The 13993-nt window shown below is 35.2% G+C and overlaps 1 protein-coding gene across 1 annotated transcript in view; it reads left to right on the top strand.

Annotated features, from left to right (window-relative positions):
• Positions 1 to 13993, top strand: part of TECTA (tectorin alpha) — a 141811-nt gene that overhangs the window by 22578 nt on the left and 105240 nt on the right. The window contains exons 4-8 of the mRNA XM_074212228.1: positions 267 to 406; positions 4757 to 4938; positions 6055 to 6311; positions 9819 to 9945; positions 11377 to 11493. Coding sequence (XP_074068329.1) covers positions 267 to 406; positions 4757 to 4938; positions 6055 to 6311; positions 9819 to 9945; positions 11377 to 11493 — 823 coding nt within the window. The remainder of the gene's footprint in view (positions 1 to 266; positions 407 to 4756; positions 4939 to 6054; positions 6312 to 9818; positions 9946 to 11376; positions 11494 to 13993) is intronic.

A 13993-nucleotide genomic window follows, 5' to 3' on the forward strand; every position in this document is an offset into this window, starting at 1 on the left:
ATTGTAAATACATTTGAAATTAATGGTCTTTCCAGAGGGTAAAGATCAAATAGCTTGTTTCATAACTTCTGATCTCATTCTTGTTATTTCCTTCTGGGTCTTGTTCATTCCCCTGGTGACCCATTCATCCTTTTACTTTTTTGAACCTTCCAGTACTTGTGTTAATTTCATGCAGTTTGATTTTATTTTTCGAGGTCTCAGGGATGGGCGCATGCAGACAGGAGTTAGGTTGATGTCAAAGTTGGTTTTTTCCTTCTGTGATTCAGATAGGCTCAATCTCCCAAGCGTACTGGTGTTGAACAGCTGCGGAATTACCTGTGCAGGAGATGAAAATGAAATTGCTGCCTTCTGTGCCCATGTGTCTGAATTAGATCTTTCTGACAATAAACTTGAAGACTGGCATGAGGTAAAGTTATATAGCTGAATATTGGCAAAATGCAACTTGAACCATTTTGTCATTCTTTATAGTAATGTTTGTGATATTTCTTACGGTGACTTCAAAAGAAGTAAATGTATCTATTTTATTGAATTCTTCTGAATTCTGATCTTCACTTGAGGTTGTGATTATTGCTTTGTATCCATTAGGAAAAATATCTACAATGACTCAGACATGTTCAAACTGCATCTATCTGGCTGTAATGATTCTTGAATTTTCCTTTTTTAACACAACTATGTTTTCTTTTAGTTCACAATACATTGAGTTTAGTAAGAGGTTAATGAAACTCCAAAGGTTTGAGGCAATACTAAAACATTAAAATATCCCATGCCTTATCAGTTTGTATATCCTACATTCACTGTTTCTTTAGTATTTATTACTGTAAATTGACATAACTTGATGAATCTCAAAATGATGGTTATTAAAAAGTTATTCAAAAATTTTTTTAAAGTTATTCATGTTATTCAATTTTATTCAAGAAATTAATTCCAAATCTTTTTAAATTTCTCATTGTATTTTAAAATATTTTTGAATGATTGATATGAACTAACATCTTTTAAACATTGTTTTAAGTCCATAATAAATCATGCCCTAGTTTGCCAATTATTATCTCTGTCCTCACTTGACAGAAGCTGACTTTAAAAATGAAGGACAATATTATTATTTCAACATGAATTCTAAGTATATTCCATTTTTAAGGTAGACATTTATTAAATTGCTTAGGACCACTTTTTTTCCATTCTTGAGCTCTTAACTTGCCCTGTGACTTTGAGCAATTCACTTAATCCCTCTGTGCTTCAGGCTCTTTTTTTTTGTGAACTAGGGATGGACTCGCTGTTTTGATGCTTGAGGGATTAACTGATGAAGTACTCTGCTAGATCTCAGAGGGTGCTGATGTTGAAAGGGGAATACACAGAGCCAGAAAACGATGACTGAAATTGAATAGAATTAATAAAACCCATTTCCAGGCTGCTGATGACCATGAATTTACAGTTTCAAATCTCTGTGGTTCAGATTTTGTCACAGTTCAAAATCTCTGTATGCCAGAGATTTTTAGCCAGTTATTCAATAATACATTTATTTTAAAAAATATTCAGTATGACAAATTTATCTTAAAATAATTTGCCATTTTACTATACTAAGTAAATAGGGTCCTGACTTGAGGACAATAAATCTGGGATGGATTCATTTAAGAATGATCTCCTCTGAAATGTAGTGCTCCTACCTGTGACTGCTGACTACTTTGAGAGTCAAGAGAATATGGCAGTAAAATCCTATGGCAATAGAAAAACTTCTCCCTTTTCTGACACCCCCATCCCCAGCAAGAACAAAGCCAAAGACTGGGCACCATAGCTTAAAGAAATGCATATTCTTTTGTCTTCAACTGAAGGTTGTGGCCAAGTAGATATTTAAATGTCTGACCTTTCCCAAGGTATCTCCTTTTTTTCTCTTTATCAAAACTATTTTATGAAAGAAATTAAACCAGGCTGTTGAGGTAAGGGAGCAATTAACCACTCAGCCTGGATAGTGAATAGCTTAGGTATAAGTTACAGATATTATCTCACAAATGTTTCTTCCCACTTTTCTTAAAACTATAGTTTCTCCCTTTGTTGAAACCAGAATGGAGGGGTCCATTATTAAATCAGAGTCATTAAGTCCTGGCCACCATGTGTGACTATACCTAAGTCATGCCAGGTAGAAGAGAGTCATGTTTTCAAGATCCTAAAGAAGGGGTCCATGTAAAATACCAGGTATTTTTTCCAGTGTTTGAGAAGGGACTGTGTCAGAAGGTGCACAGAACTCCAGTCTTGAAGTCAGAAGCTATGAAGGTTGTCAGGTTTTTGGCTGTTACTCAGTCTATGACTTCTGGAATATTATTTGCCTTTTCAGAGCCTCAGCTTCCTCAGTAATGATGTCCTACAATTCTATGCCAAGTTGTTAGGAAATTCTTATATATTCAAGCACAAATTAATCAGTATGATCAAGGGAAAATAGCAAATCCTAAAATTTCTTTTTTATTGAAACTTTCAGTAAAAATCAGAAAATCCTTTTTACTTCAATTTTTGTTGACAGTTTTCCAAAATACATTAATGTATACTATATAGTAAATAAAATGTAGTATTTTTCAAACTACATTAGTATAGTAGAATTTAGTGAACTCGGTTTAATTTGATTTGACTGTGTCAGACTCATTCTTTCAGTCTCATTATTCACAATGGGCAGCTAGGTGGCACAGTGGCTAAAGCACGGGCCTTGGAGTTAGTAGGGCAGGAGTTTGAATCCAGCCTCAGATACTTGACATTTACTAGCTTTGTGACCTTGGGCAAGTCACATAACCTTGATTGCCTTGCAAACAGGGCCATTCCCAGTCATCCTGGTTCATGTCTGACCACTGGACCCAGATGACTTTGGAGAAGAAAGTGAGACTGGTGACTTAGCACAGCACCCCTCACTCAAATCCAATTCATGTGCTTGTCATGACAATGCCTCCCCTGATGTCATGGTCTTCTTTGAGAATGAAGAACAAACAATACTACCTAAAAGTTACTTTTCAAACAAGCAAATCCTCTGTGCAGTCAAACTTCTTTATCATTAGCCTTTCTGATAAAAATAGAATATAGATGGGGTGGCTATGTGGTGCAGTGGATAGAGCACCAGCCCTGGAGTCAGGAGTACCTGAGTTCAAATCCAGCCTCAGACACTTAATAATTACCTAGCTGTGTGGCCTTGGGCAAGCCACTTAACCCCATTGCCCTGCAAAGACCTAAAAAGAAAATAGAATATAGAGAAACATTTTTGTTAGGAGAATTATTATTTATTTCGTTCTTATTAATTGCCATAGCTAATGATTATCATGGTGTAGTTTAATCCCATTTCTTCTATTTTCTACAAGCACAGAGAGACTACTCTCAACCTTTTCTCTTTGAAAATCCTTCATATACTTGAAGAGCATTATTGCCCATTCGGTTAGAACTTAGGACTAATGAAACTAAAAGCATAGGTTTGATTTGTCTTTGGACCAGTTAGCTTTACTGAATTTCATAACTATATTCAGAGAAACATACTGCACATAGCAGTGGGGACTGCGAAATACAGTCTAACAATACAGGTCTGCCCTTATACATAAAACAACTAAAATTCACACATTAATCATTGATATTTTGTTAGTAGTGTCACATTGAAATTTCCTTAGGGTTTTCTTCTCCAATTTCAGTAGTCCCAATTTATTTGTGCTTTCCTTATGGGAGTCCCTGCCTCAATCACTTTAACTTATTGCTCTCCTCTAAACACTCAGAAGTTATCCACAGTTCTCAGACCAAGGAACCTATAACTGGACATACATTATACTTTAAGTCGGAGTGAAAAGTGAAGATGATCTAATTTCTGGCATCCTATACTGTGTGTATATGTATGTACATGTTGTGTGTGTGTGTGTGTGTGTGTGTGTGTGTGTGTATAGGTATGTATTTGTGTATGTTTGCATGTGTCTGAATTTGTGAATGTGTGTGTCTGGATGTATGGGTGTTCATGTTTGTGATGTGTATCTATGATTTCAGTATGGGTGTGTTTAGATTTGCACACACCATGTTTCCTAGAACTCTCCATCACACTTGGGCAGTGCCAACACTTTTCCTCATACTAATCCCTTTTCTAAGCCTCTTGTTCTGCAGTTGTCTTCATCGAAGGTATTCCCTATTGCTTCTCCAGTTTGATTTGGCCATTTAAATCCTACCCCCCCCCAAGTTGCTAGAAAATTGCTAAATTGGTGAGCATGCTTTCTATGCCATTGTCCAATTACAGATGATTTAAAAAAATGAGTTAGTTTTGGAACCCTTCCCTTTTTTTAATCTCCACATATGACACTGAGTTGTAAATAATTCCTGGTTCACCTTTTAGCCAGTTGTGATCTCATATAGTGGTTGACAAAAATAAACTTTAATGCACTTTTAATTTTACATTTTTTTTAAATAGACAAATAGAATTATATACACTTGCTTCTTGCCCTCTAGGAGCTTAGTTAAATGTTCTACAATTTTAATGTTAAACAGGAGAATAAAAAATTTTGCTAAAGACAAAATAAGTTATTCTCCTTGCTTCTTCATGACGAATTGTCTTATTCTGTAATAGGAAGAGATTAGTTTTTTGTGTGATTTAACAAACAATATATGTTTTTACCTTGTAAGGGATCAGATTGAAACTAGACTCGGTGGAACAAATGTCCTTGCTTGATTAATATACTCCTAGAAGCTGACTTAAGTATTTATGCTCTTTTAAAGGTTGGATTAAAATCTGATTTGCTTCTCTCTTTTTTCTCCCTAGGTCAGTAAAATTGTGTCAAATGTTCCTCACTTGGAGTTTCTAAACCTGAGTTCCAACCCTCTGAATTTGTCAGTTTTAGAGAGAACGTGTGCTGGGTCCTTTTCTGGGGTTAGAAAACTCGTCCTCAACAACAGCAAAGCTTCTTGGGAAACAGTCCATATGTTACTGCAGGAATTACCAGAGTAAGCCAAGATCCCAAAGTATAGAGGAGAGAGAGAGATGATGGGGGTCACCTGTTGTCAATTTTGTTCGTGCTTATAACTTTATTGCTCCCCAAAAAACTTTATTCTAGTGTGAGTGGAGAATGAGCTTAAAATAATGGATTTCTGAAATTGGTTGGGATGAACCAACAGTAGTACTTCCTTTGGAATTCTATATGATATTTGGTAGCACCACAGTATCAGAGATGTTCTCATTTGGATGGAATTTACAAATAGTTTTAAGAGGAGTATTTCTTGCTACTGGATCATCAATACTATATTTTTCTTGCAGGGTTGTTGGGGGGAAGGCAGGGAAAGAGGAGGATCAAGAAGGGAACATAGTTCCTTTAAGCCATGTTAAAGTTTATCTGGGGTGATGATAATCTTTTTGCTGCTTCTCATGGAGGGGATGCTTTCAGCAGTTCGAAGATGAATTTAACAATGCTATTTATCAAAATTTGATTACTTAGTAGACCGTACATTAAAAATGTGTGTATAAATTTTCAGGCTTAATCTTTTTAAATGTTTATGAAAGTGTGGGTTTTAACATTTTAAACAAATCAAAATTGTCATATCGTTGTAATGTTCCCTCCTGCCATCATCCCCCATTTACCCAATTTTATTTCCTATTCTCTATTTCAATTTTAGTTTTCTCTGTCCTTTGCATGCCTTATTCCTTACAACCTTTTTCTTTGATTTTTCTCAAGCTTTTCAGGTAGCAACGCCCTTCCTTGCCATTCCCTCTCCAAATCCTATCCATTTATTCAAGACACAGCTCATGCTCACCTTCCTTAATCTTCCCTTGAATATTGCTGTCCTCACTGATCTCATATTTCCCTAAATACTATTACACTAACACCTTGCATTACATAATTTACTTTTGAATTTTATGTTGACATGTATTATTTGCATGGTGTTTCACATGGGTCAGGTTTGTCTTTTATAACTCTTGACAAGATTACTTGCTTGGATTAGGCACTCAATCAATATTTTTTTTAAATGAGTAAATGGAAAAGAATTTGCCTTATTATCTGTGTAAGGCTTTTTAGACTTTTTTCCAAAAATGTTAATTGAGAATCTCTGTTTCTTTCTGTGCAGGTTGGAGGAGCTCTTCCTGTGCCTTAATGACTATGAAACAGTGTCTTGTTCTTCTATTTGCTGTCAGTCTCTTAAGCTACTCCACATCACAGATAATAACCTTCAGGACTGGACTGAAATTCGAAAGTTAGGAGTTATGTTTCCTTCACTGGATACTCTTATCCTGGCCAACAATCACCTGAATGCCATTGAGGAGCCTGATGATTCCTTGGCAAGGTTATTTCCCAATCTACGTTCTATCAGCCTTCATAAATCAGGTGGGGACTAAAGCCACAAAATTCTTTCCATTTCATATGCAAATTGATCTGAGCTTATGCATGAATAAAAAACTTTGCTTTTCAATCATATTCATATTTTCTTTAGATATTAATTTTCAACTGTAATGACTCATTCCTTGATCATAAGCTAATGTTTTTATGTATTTAATGCATTTTTCTTTTCTAGAAGAACTTTGGTATTTTTTTGCAAATAGAAGAATATAGGTATAGATATTAATTTATATCATATCTAACTTTATCATGTTATGAAAATTCTCCACCAAAGGCCTATTCTAATTCCTCATTGTGGCATCCAGGGAACCCTAAATTTTAGAAAACTCTTGAAAGATCCTAAGTGGATAGAGAAATTGAATATGTGACATTTCTCTGTGAACAAACCTAAGTTTAGGAAGGCTCACCACCAGGCAGCCACAGCTTGATGAGTTTTTTAGCCACATTTACTTAAAAGACTATTTTTGATGGGGGCAACTGGATGGTACAGTGGATAGAGCACTGACCCTGGAGTCAGGAGAACCTAAGTTCAAATCCAGCTCAGACATTTAATAATTATCTAGCTATGTGACCTTGGACAAGTCACTTAACCCCATTGCCTTGCAAAAACCAAAGGAATAAAAAGATCATTTTTGTGCAGAATAAATGGTATATGATTATGATGGAATACCCTTGTGCTATAAGAATGGATGAACAGAAAAAACCTGAAAAGACTTACATGAGCTGATGAAAAGTGAAATGTACTGTTTACAAAAATAACATAAGATGATTAGTTGTGAATGACTTTGGTGTTCTCAACAATGCAATGATCCAAGACAACTCTAAAGACTTATGATGAAAAATGCTTTCCATCCCCAAAGAAAGAAAGGATGGTATCTGAATACAGATAAAAGCATATTTTTTCATTTTTAAATTTTTCTTGAGACTCTTTACTTTTTTGGTCTGTATTTTCTTTCATAGCATGACTAATATGAATGACCGTGTATGTATAACCTACACTGAATTGCTTTCCTTCTCATTGTGTGTGTGTGTGGGGGGGTGCTTTGAGAGGGAGGAAGGAAGGAAGGGAATTTGGAGCTCAAAGTTTTAAAAAAGAAGTGTTAAAAACTGTTTTAAAATGTAATTGAGAAAAAATAAATAGTAAATGAATTTTTTTTTAATTCCATCTGTGAATTTGTAGAGTGCTTATTAACGTCATCAGTAGTGGAATACCCCCCACTGATAAAATCACATACCAGTAAAGAAAGTATGAAAATGGGGGAACAAATGAATCAACTAGATAATGAAAGACAGTAATTAGTTAGCATAGAAGGAGATGATAATTAGAAAATCCTATTTGGACTTCACTTTTAAAAACCTGCTGCCAATTTTCCTGTTCCCCTTTTAATTCCTATGGTTTTCCCCCTACTGCTATTAGCTTCCTCTTAATCCTATCTTTCATTAGGTTAAAGATTTTTAGCATATTTATTGGAACAATCTTTACCAAAGTTTTCATTCATGTCTCACTGCAGTATGGAAATATCCGTGGATTCTCAGTGGTTAGACCAATGAAATATAAGGTCTGGGCAATCTTACCAAATTATAAAAGGTATTAATTCTGTGACTGATGATAGATTGTATGCCTTCTGTGTAGGAACTCACCAGCTTAACATAGTTCAGAAATGCTTGTTTACAGGTTGGCTTACAGAGTGAACGTTCTGTTCGTCACTGCAATTTGCAAGGAATTATATACTAAGTCATAGGAGGAGTTGCAATCCATATCCATAGAGTACCTCTCTGTAATGTAATTATAGGTCCTTCAGGTACTGAAACATTATAAAACTAAAAATAACATTCACACTGAAAGTTGTAGATACGTTTTACATGACAATAGAAGTTATTGGAAAGGGAGGTATATTTGAAAAGATAGTTGTCACCCTAGGGAAGATGATTATTTTTCAGATATACATCTTGAACTGTTTTCTTCTTAAAAAATAGATTTCTGTTTCTACCTTGATTATACATTGTCTGTATTTCCCCCTTGTATTCATTTCTCTCTTCTCTCTCAAAGAGCTATCCTTTAAAAAGTCAGAAACTTTTTTAAAGAGAGAAAGACAAAGAAGAGGGAAAAATATAGCAAAAGTGATTCGTACATCAAAAAATCTCTGTGCCAAATTATGGACTTAATTTACATGACCATAGAAGTTTTAGGGTTGAGAACTGAATAAGAAATATATATATATATCACTTGAGCTAACTATTTTCTTCCTCCTGCTAGATAAAAAGGCCATCCTGGAGTCTTTGGAGGACAAAACTGGAGGACAGTTTTGATTGATTTATTTAAGAATCAAATTACTTCTTACTTTGAAGGTTGACAGAAGCAACAGGAGGGACTGAGGTCTTTGTTCCTTAGACCCTTGACTAGTTCTATTATTACAGAAATGTTTTTATGGCATGTCACAAATATTGACCAGGATGGTATATTTGTTCCTAGCAAAAGGCAGAATTTTATTGTGGACAGAAAAGTCTTTTCTTAACTTGCAGCAGTGTGCTTAGGGATTTCAATTTATATCTATTAGATCATTTATTTTGAAAATACCATATATCTCTGTCCCCAAATGTCAGGACTTCATGGTGTTTATTGAAACACTGATTTTTATTTTAATTTGTTTTTTTACCTTCCCACCACAGTAGCAGCAATAAAATTCTAGTATGGGTAATGGGGTATCTGGTGAGACTCAAATGATCCAAATTATTACCTTTCCAATAAACAAGAAAAATAATCAGTTTTGACTCCATTGATCTCCCCATATTTCAGAATTCATCACCTAGATCTAGGTGAAAAATTGAATATGACTCAATACTTTTCAAAGATTGTATACTCTGTCTGACTCTGTAGGTGAAAAGAACCGATGATACTTGCTCCAGAATATAGTGGAGAAATGTCTCTCTTCCAAACTATCAGTGGACATTTAAGCAATGTCAGTGAAGAATCATTGAATGAATGAAAGTTGTAGAATGAAATTCACTCCCAAGTCCTGACAGCTTCTGGGTCAAAGTGTACCTGCTATAAGGAGAATCTAAGGAAGCTCTTACTGTGACTTAGTGCATTCTGTTGCCGCAGGATAAGCTCATACTTCAGCTGTACTTTAGAATTTCCCCATAGTCCCCTAGTGCATTAGGGATATATGTGTTCATTCTCAAAGCAAGAAATAGAAGCAACAAACTGTGATGTGATCTGGTTCTAGTCACCAAACTTGTAAGTATATGAGCCAGGATTCAAACTCAGGTCTCCTGACCCCAAGTCCAAGGCTCTTTCTATTACACTAGGCTGGCTTTTCATCCTTGCCTAAAGAGATTTCAGGCTTTATAGCTGGTATATAGACCTGTGTTTCCATTTTTAAAATCAAATTATTTTAATTAGTTTAATCCACTTTTACCTTTTCTTTTTTTTAATCTTGTCAATTCATTGTGTGTTCTTCTGTTTTTACTTAAAGAAAGCTTTTCTCAAAGCAGGTCTGCATTCCTGGGAAGACATTGACAAATTAAATTCATTCCCCAAACTTGAAGAAGTAAGATTGCTAGGGATTCCTCTTCTGCAGCCATACACCACTGAAGAACGCAGGAAATTGGTGATAGCCAGGTCTGTTTTTATTGATTATTCTCTCTTATCATGTGAGTGTGACTGTGGGCTTTCCTCAAGGCACAAGGCTACTGTTTGGGCCAAGTAATGGGAAGAAACATACTATCAAGTGGAACTGCAGCAGTTGCTGAGGTCAGCAACCACTTCTGGAAGAAGTGCCTTCTAAAGCACAAGGATTTTGAATGAAGGGAGGAATAGTTGGGAAGAAAAAGCTAAAAATGTCAACCTGATTAGAGCTGCAGAATTAAAAGAATTGTATTGGTGGGGAGGCATCAAGAATGTGAGGAGGGAGCATATAGGTGGTATAGTGGATTAGCACTCCTGGACCTGGAGTCAGGGAGACCTGACTTCAAATCCAGCCTCAGAAACTTATTGACTGTGTGACAAGTCACTTCACCTCTTTTTTGCCTCAGTTTCTTAAATGTAAAATAGGGTGAATAACACTATCTTCTTCCCAGAGATGTTGTGAGGATCAAATGGGATAATAATTATAAAGTGTTTATTACAATGCCTGGCACAATGCTGCAGAAATGTTGTTATAATAATTATTTTATCTGTTAATAATTAGAGCATTTGGAATGCTATTTTAGGGTATACGGGATTGAAAAGCCTCTTCTGTTTAAATCAGCCATATTTTCCATGCCAGAGAAAATGATTATTTGGAATATACTATAGTTATTTTTTTCTTAAATCATAAATTGGTTTAGAGATGCTTACCATTTCCAGCTTCCTCTTCCCAAGTTTCTTGCATCCTCTGCCTCTGACAGGCCTTAAAGTACTTCATCATGTAGTATGTTTCTTTATCTGAAGACTAGAGCTTCTGGAAGAGTTATACAGAAAATTGGCTTTGATTTCTTTAAAGCTATGTAAAACACATAAGTGATTCTGAAAGGTTTTAGATGCAGTGTATGTCCTAAAAGGAACAGCTTCCATAACAGAATTGATCTGAACTAAAATAGCTCAGCATCTACTTTGCTGCTTTAAAGTATATTAATATATATAAAATGTTCTATTAATAGAATAAGTCTCTCTGTACTTTCAAAGGAAGCAGGTCATTTGATTTGCATAGTTTTTTTTGCAAGTATTATTCTTTTCCAATGACTGAACTCACTAGCTTGTAAGTATTTATTCCTTTTTATAACTGTTTCTGCTAAAGGTAAGACATAACTCAAAGGAATTCCCATAACTAGAATATCCAACTTCAGAACACCTAACTTTTGCTTCTCTTTTCCTATCACTTTCCCACTTCACCAAGTGTTTACCACTTCTTTACATCTTCGTTTCCTGTCAATGTCACTCTTATTAGGACGACTTGGAATTTACTTTGGAGATATTAAGTCTTAGTCCTAACCTGATGCTTCTTCCATTTGTCAGGCTGAATTAATACTTTCAGTTTTTCAAGGAGTTTTTAATTTTTACTTTAATTTACAGATTGCCATCAGTTTCCAAACTTAATGGCAGTGTTGTTACTGATGGAGAGCGAGAAGACTCTGAGCGGTTTTTCATTCGTTATTATGTGGATGTCCCCCAGGAGGAAGTACCATTCAGGTAAAAATTTCTGAACAGTTAATTGAGATTGTTTAGAAAGAAATCTGATTAGCAACACTTGTGTTTTAGATCAACAGTTTCAGTGGATTTAGACAACTTGCCTTTTTTAGAATATTTAACTGGTTCAAAGTCTACTAATGCCTTTGTTCCTGACTTTCTCTGCTATCCTTGGTATTGTCTCAAGTTGAGAAATGAGAAGACATGAGAGAGATATGATATGGAGAAAGAACACGAGCTTAGAATCTAGTCAGCTTCCTCTATTCTAAGACAGTACACATGTTCATATTTTTCTTTGAGAAAAAGCCTGATAGAGAGAGCTGGACTTGAAGTTAGGAAACTTGGGTTTGTATCCCAAGTCTGACTTAACTAACTTTGTGACCCCTGGCAAGTTACAAGTCTTGCCTATGAAATGGGGATATTAATTGTTTCCTACCTGTCTCACAAGACTGTGAGAGGAGAGTGATTTGTAAGCCTTGAATGGCTCTGTATATATATATATTTATATCTAACCACTAATGTATTTCTCTTCCCCAGATTCATACCACTGATTATTTTTGATCTTTTTCTTCAATAGGTCATTGTGAAGTATACATACTTCACAAATAAAACTATCATTCCATATTGTAGACTCTTCAGAAATATGTGGGCTTCCAACATGAGAGAGGTATAAAAATATAAAGATAGCTGAGAGAGAAACAATGCAAGGGGATGGAAAATATGTCTCTGAGGAATTGTTAGAATTGGTATTGTTGAGCTTTCAAAGAAAGTCAAGGAGAGAATTATTAATAATTTTGGTTTCTAAAAAGTTGCTATCAAGAAATTTTGATGTTCCTTTGAAATTACTATGAAACCTGAAATATCAAAAGTTTTAGATAGTTTTAAAGTTTTAAAATGATCCTTAAATAATTAGATTTTGTTTTTGTTTTTAAAGCTTGATGTGCAAGAAACTTGTGTTTCTTGAATAAGTATTCAGAAAAATGGTTATTCATTGTATCTTTTAGCATTACTCTATGGTATTTTCATGAAAGATGGCAAGAGTCTGACTTTGAGCATGCCAAACAATACAGGAGTCATTCAACAAGCATTTATTAAGCTGCTTTTATGTGCCAGGCCATGGGCTAAGCCCTGGTCATACCATGAAAAAGGGATAGGCTCTTCCCTCAAGAAGCCTACAATCCTAATGAGGGAGACAAGCAAACACTGTTTACAAAGAAAAATCAATGCAGGACCAATTGGAGATCAACAAAGGAGGGAAGGCACTAGAATAAAGAGGGTTAGGAAAGGCTTCTTGTGGAAAGCAATATTTTTATCTGTAACTTGAAGTCAGAGATGAGGAGGGAGAGCATTCTAAGTATGGAGTGGGGAGGAAGAGGTGAGGAGGGAATAAATAATCAGATAAAATGCCAAGAGCTGAGAGATGAAGTTTCTTGTTGGAGGAACAGCCAGGAGGCCAGTAGGCTAGGAGGCCAGGGTCACTGAATCACAGGGTGATACTTGGGATCAGTAGGATGATAAAAGAAGATCATTAGAGAATATCCTCACAGGAGTGGGCTAAATTAATGGTAGACCTCTCATTGTACAATATTTTAGCAGTATTGGAGCTAGTTAGAGTTCACCATTAAGTAGTGGCCAAATTAGCCCTTTAGTTTGGGAATTTAAAAAAGTGATAAATAAAAGAATACGTATAAGGGACCTTAAGATGGACTGGTTAAGTATTAGAATGAGCATCTTATCATTACTCTTCTTGCTATCCAGGGGTCTCTTTATTCATTTTCTCTCTAAAACAAACATCGTTGAAAGAAGAATCAGAACAAATGTTGAACAATTAGCGTACGATGAAACTGTGTTTCAGTAAGAAAATGTGTATTTAAGAGTAACTTTTGATTGTTAATACCTAAAACCTGTTGGTTTTAAGGCAACCTTGATGAAAGAATGCTGAATTTAGAGTTAGGTTAAGCTGGGTTCAAATCTCAGTTTTGACCTCACTACCAGTGTAAATTTTATTAATGTCCTCTTGGGGTGTCAGTTTCTTCATCTACAAAATGAAGAATATAAGGTCCCTTCTACCTCTTAAGTTTATAGTTCTGTGATCTTTTTCACTTAGCCATAGAATTTATCTTCCCTCTTAAGATTGAAGGATGCAAAACTGAACAAATTTACCTATTCTTATATGGGTCAAATAATGCTGCTTTTGTCTCCCTTTTGCTGTTTGGTTCACTGAGCTGTATGTTTATCTCCTTCCATTCTTCTGACTTTGTATAAAATACAAAATGGTTTTTCCTAGCTATGGCATAACTTTTAGAATTGTGAAAAATAGCAGTAGCTTGTATAACAGTTTAAAGTTTGCATTATCTCCCAACATCCCTATGAAGTAGGTACTAAAGGTGCTATTATTCTCATTTTATAAATGAAGAAATAGGCTCACAGAGGGTAAATAACTTGCTAATAGTCTTAAGCATCAGAGACAAGATTTGAACTTAGGTTTTCTTGGAATATACAT

This window comes from Macrotis lagotis, chromosome 1 (genome assembly GCF_037893015.1).
Source record: "Macrotis lagotis isolate mMagLag1 chromosome 1, bilby.v1.9.chrom.fasta, whole genome shotgun sequence".
NCBI classification, from domain to species: domain Eukaryota; kingdom Metazoa; phylum Chordata; class Mammalia; order Peramelemorphia; family Peramelidae; genus Macrotis; species Macrotis lagotis.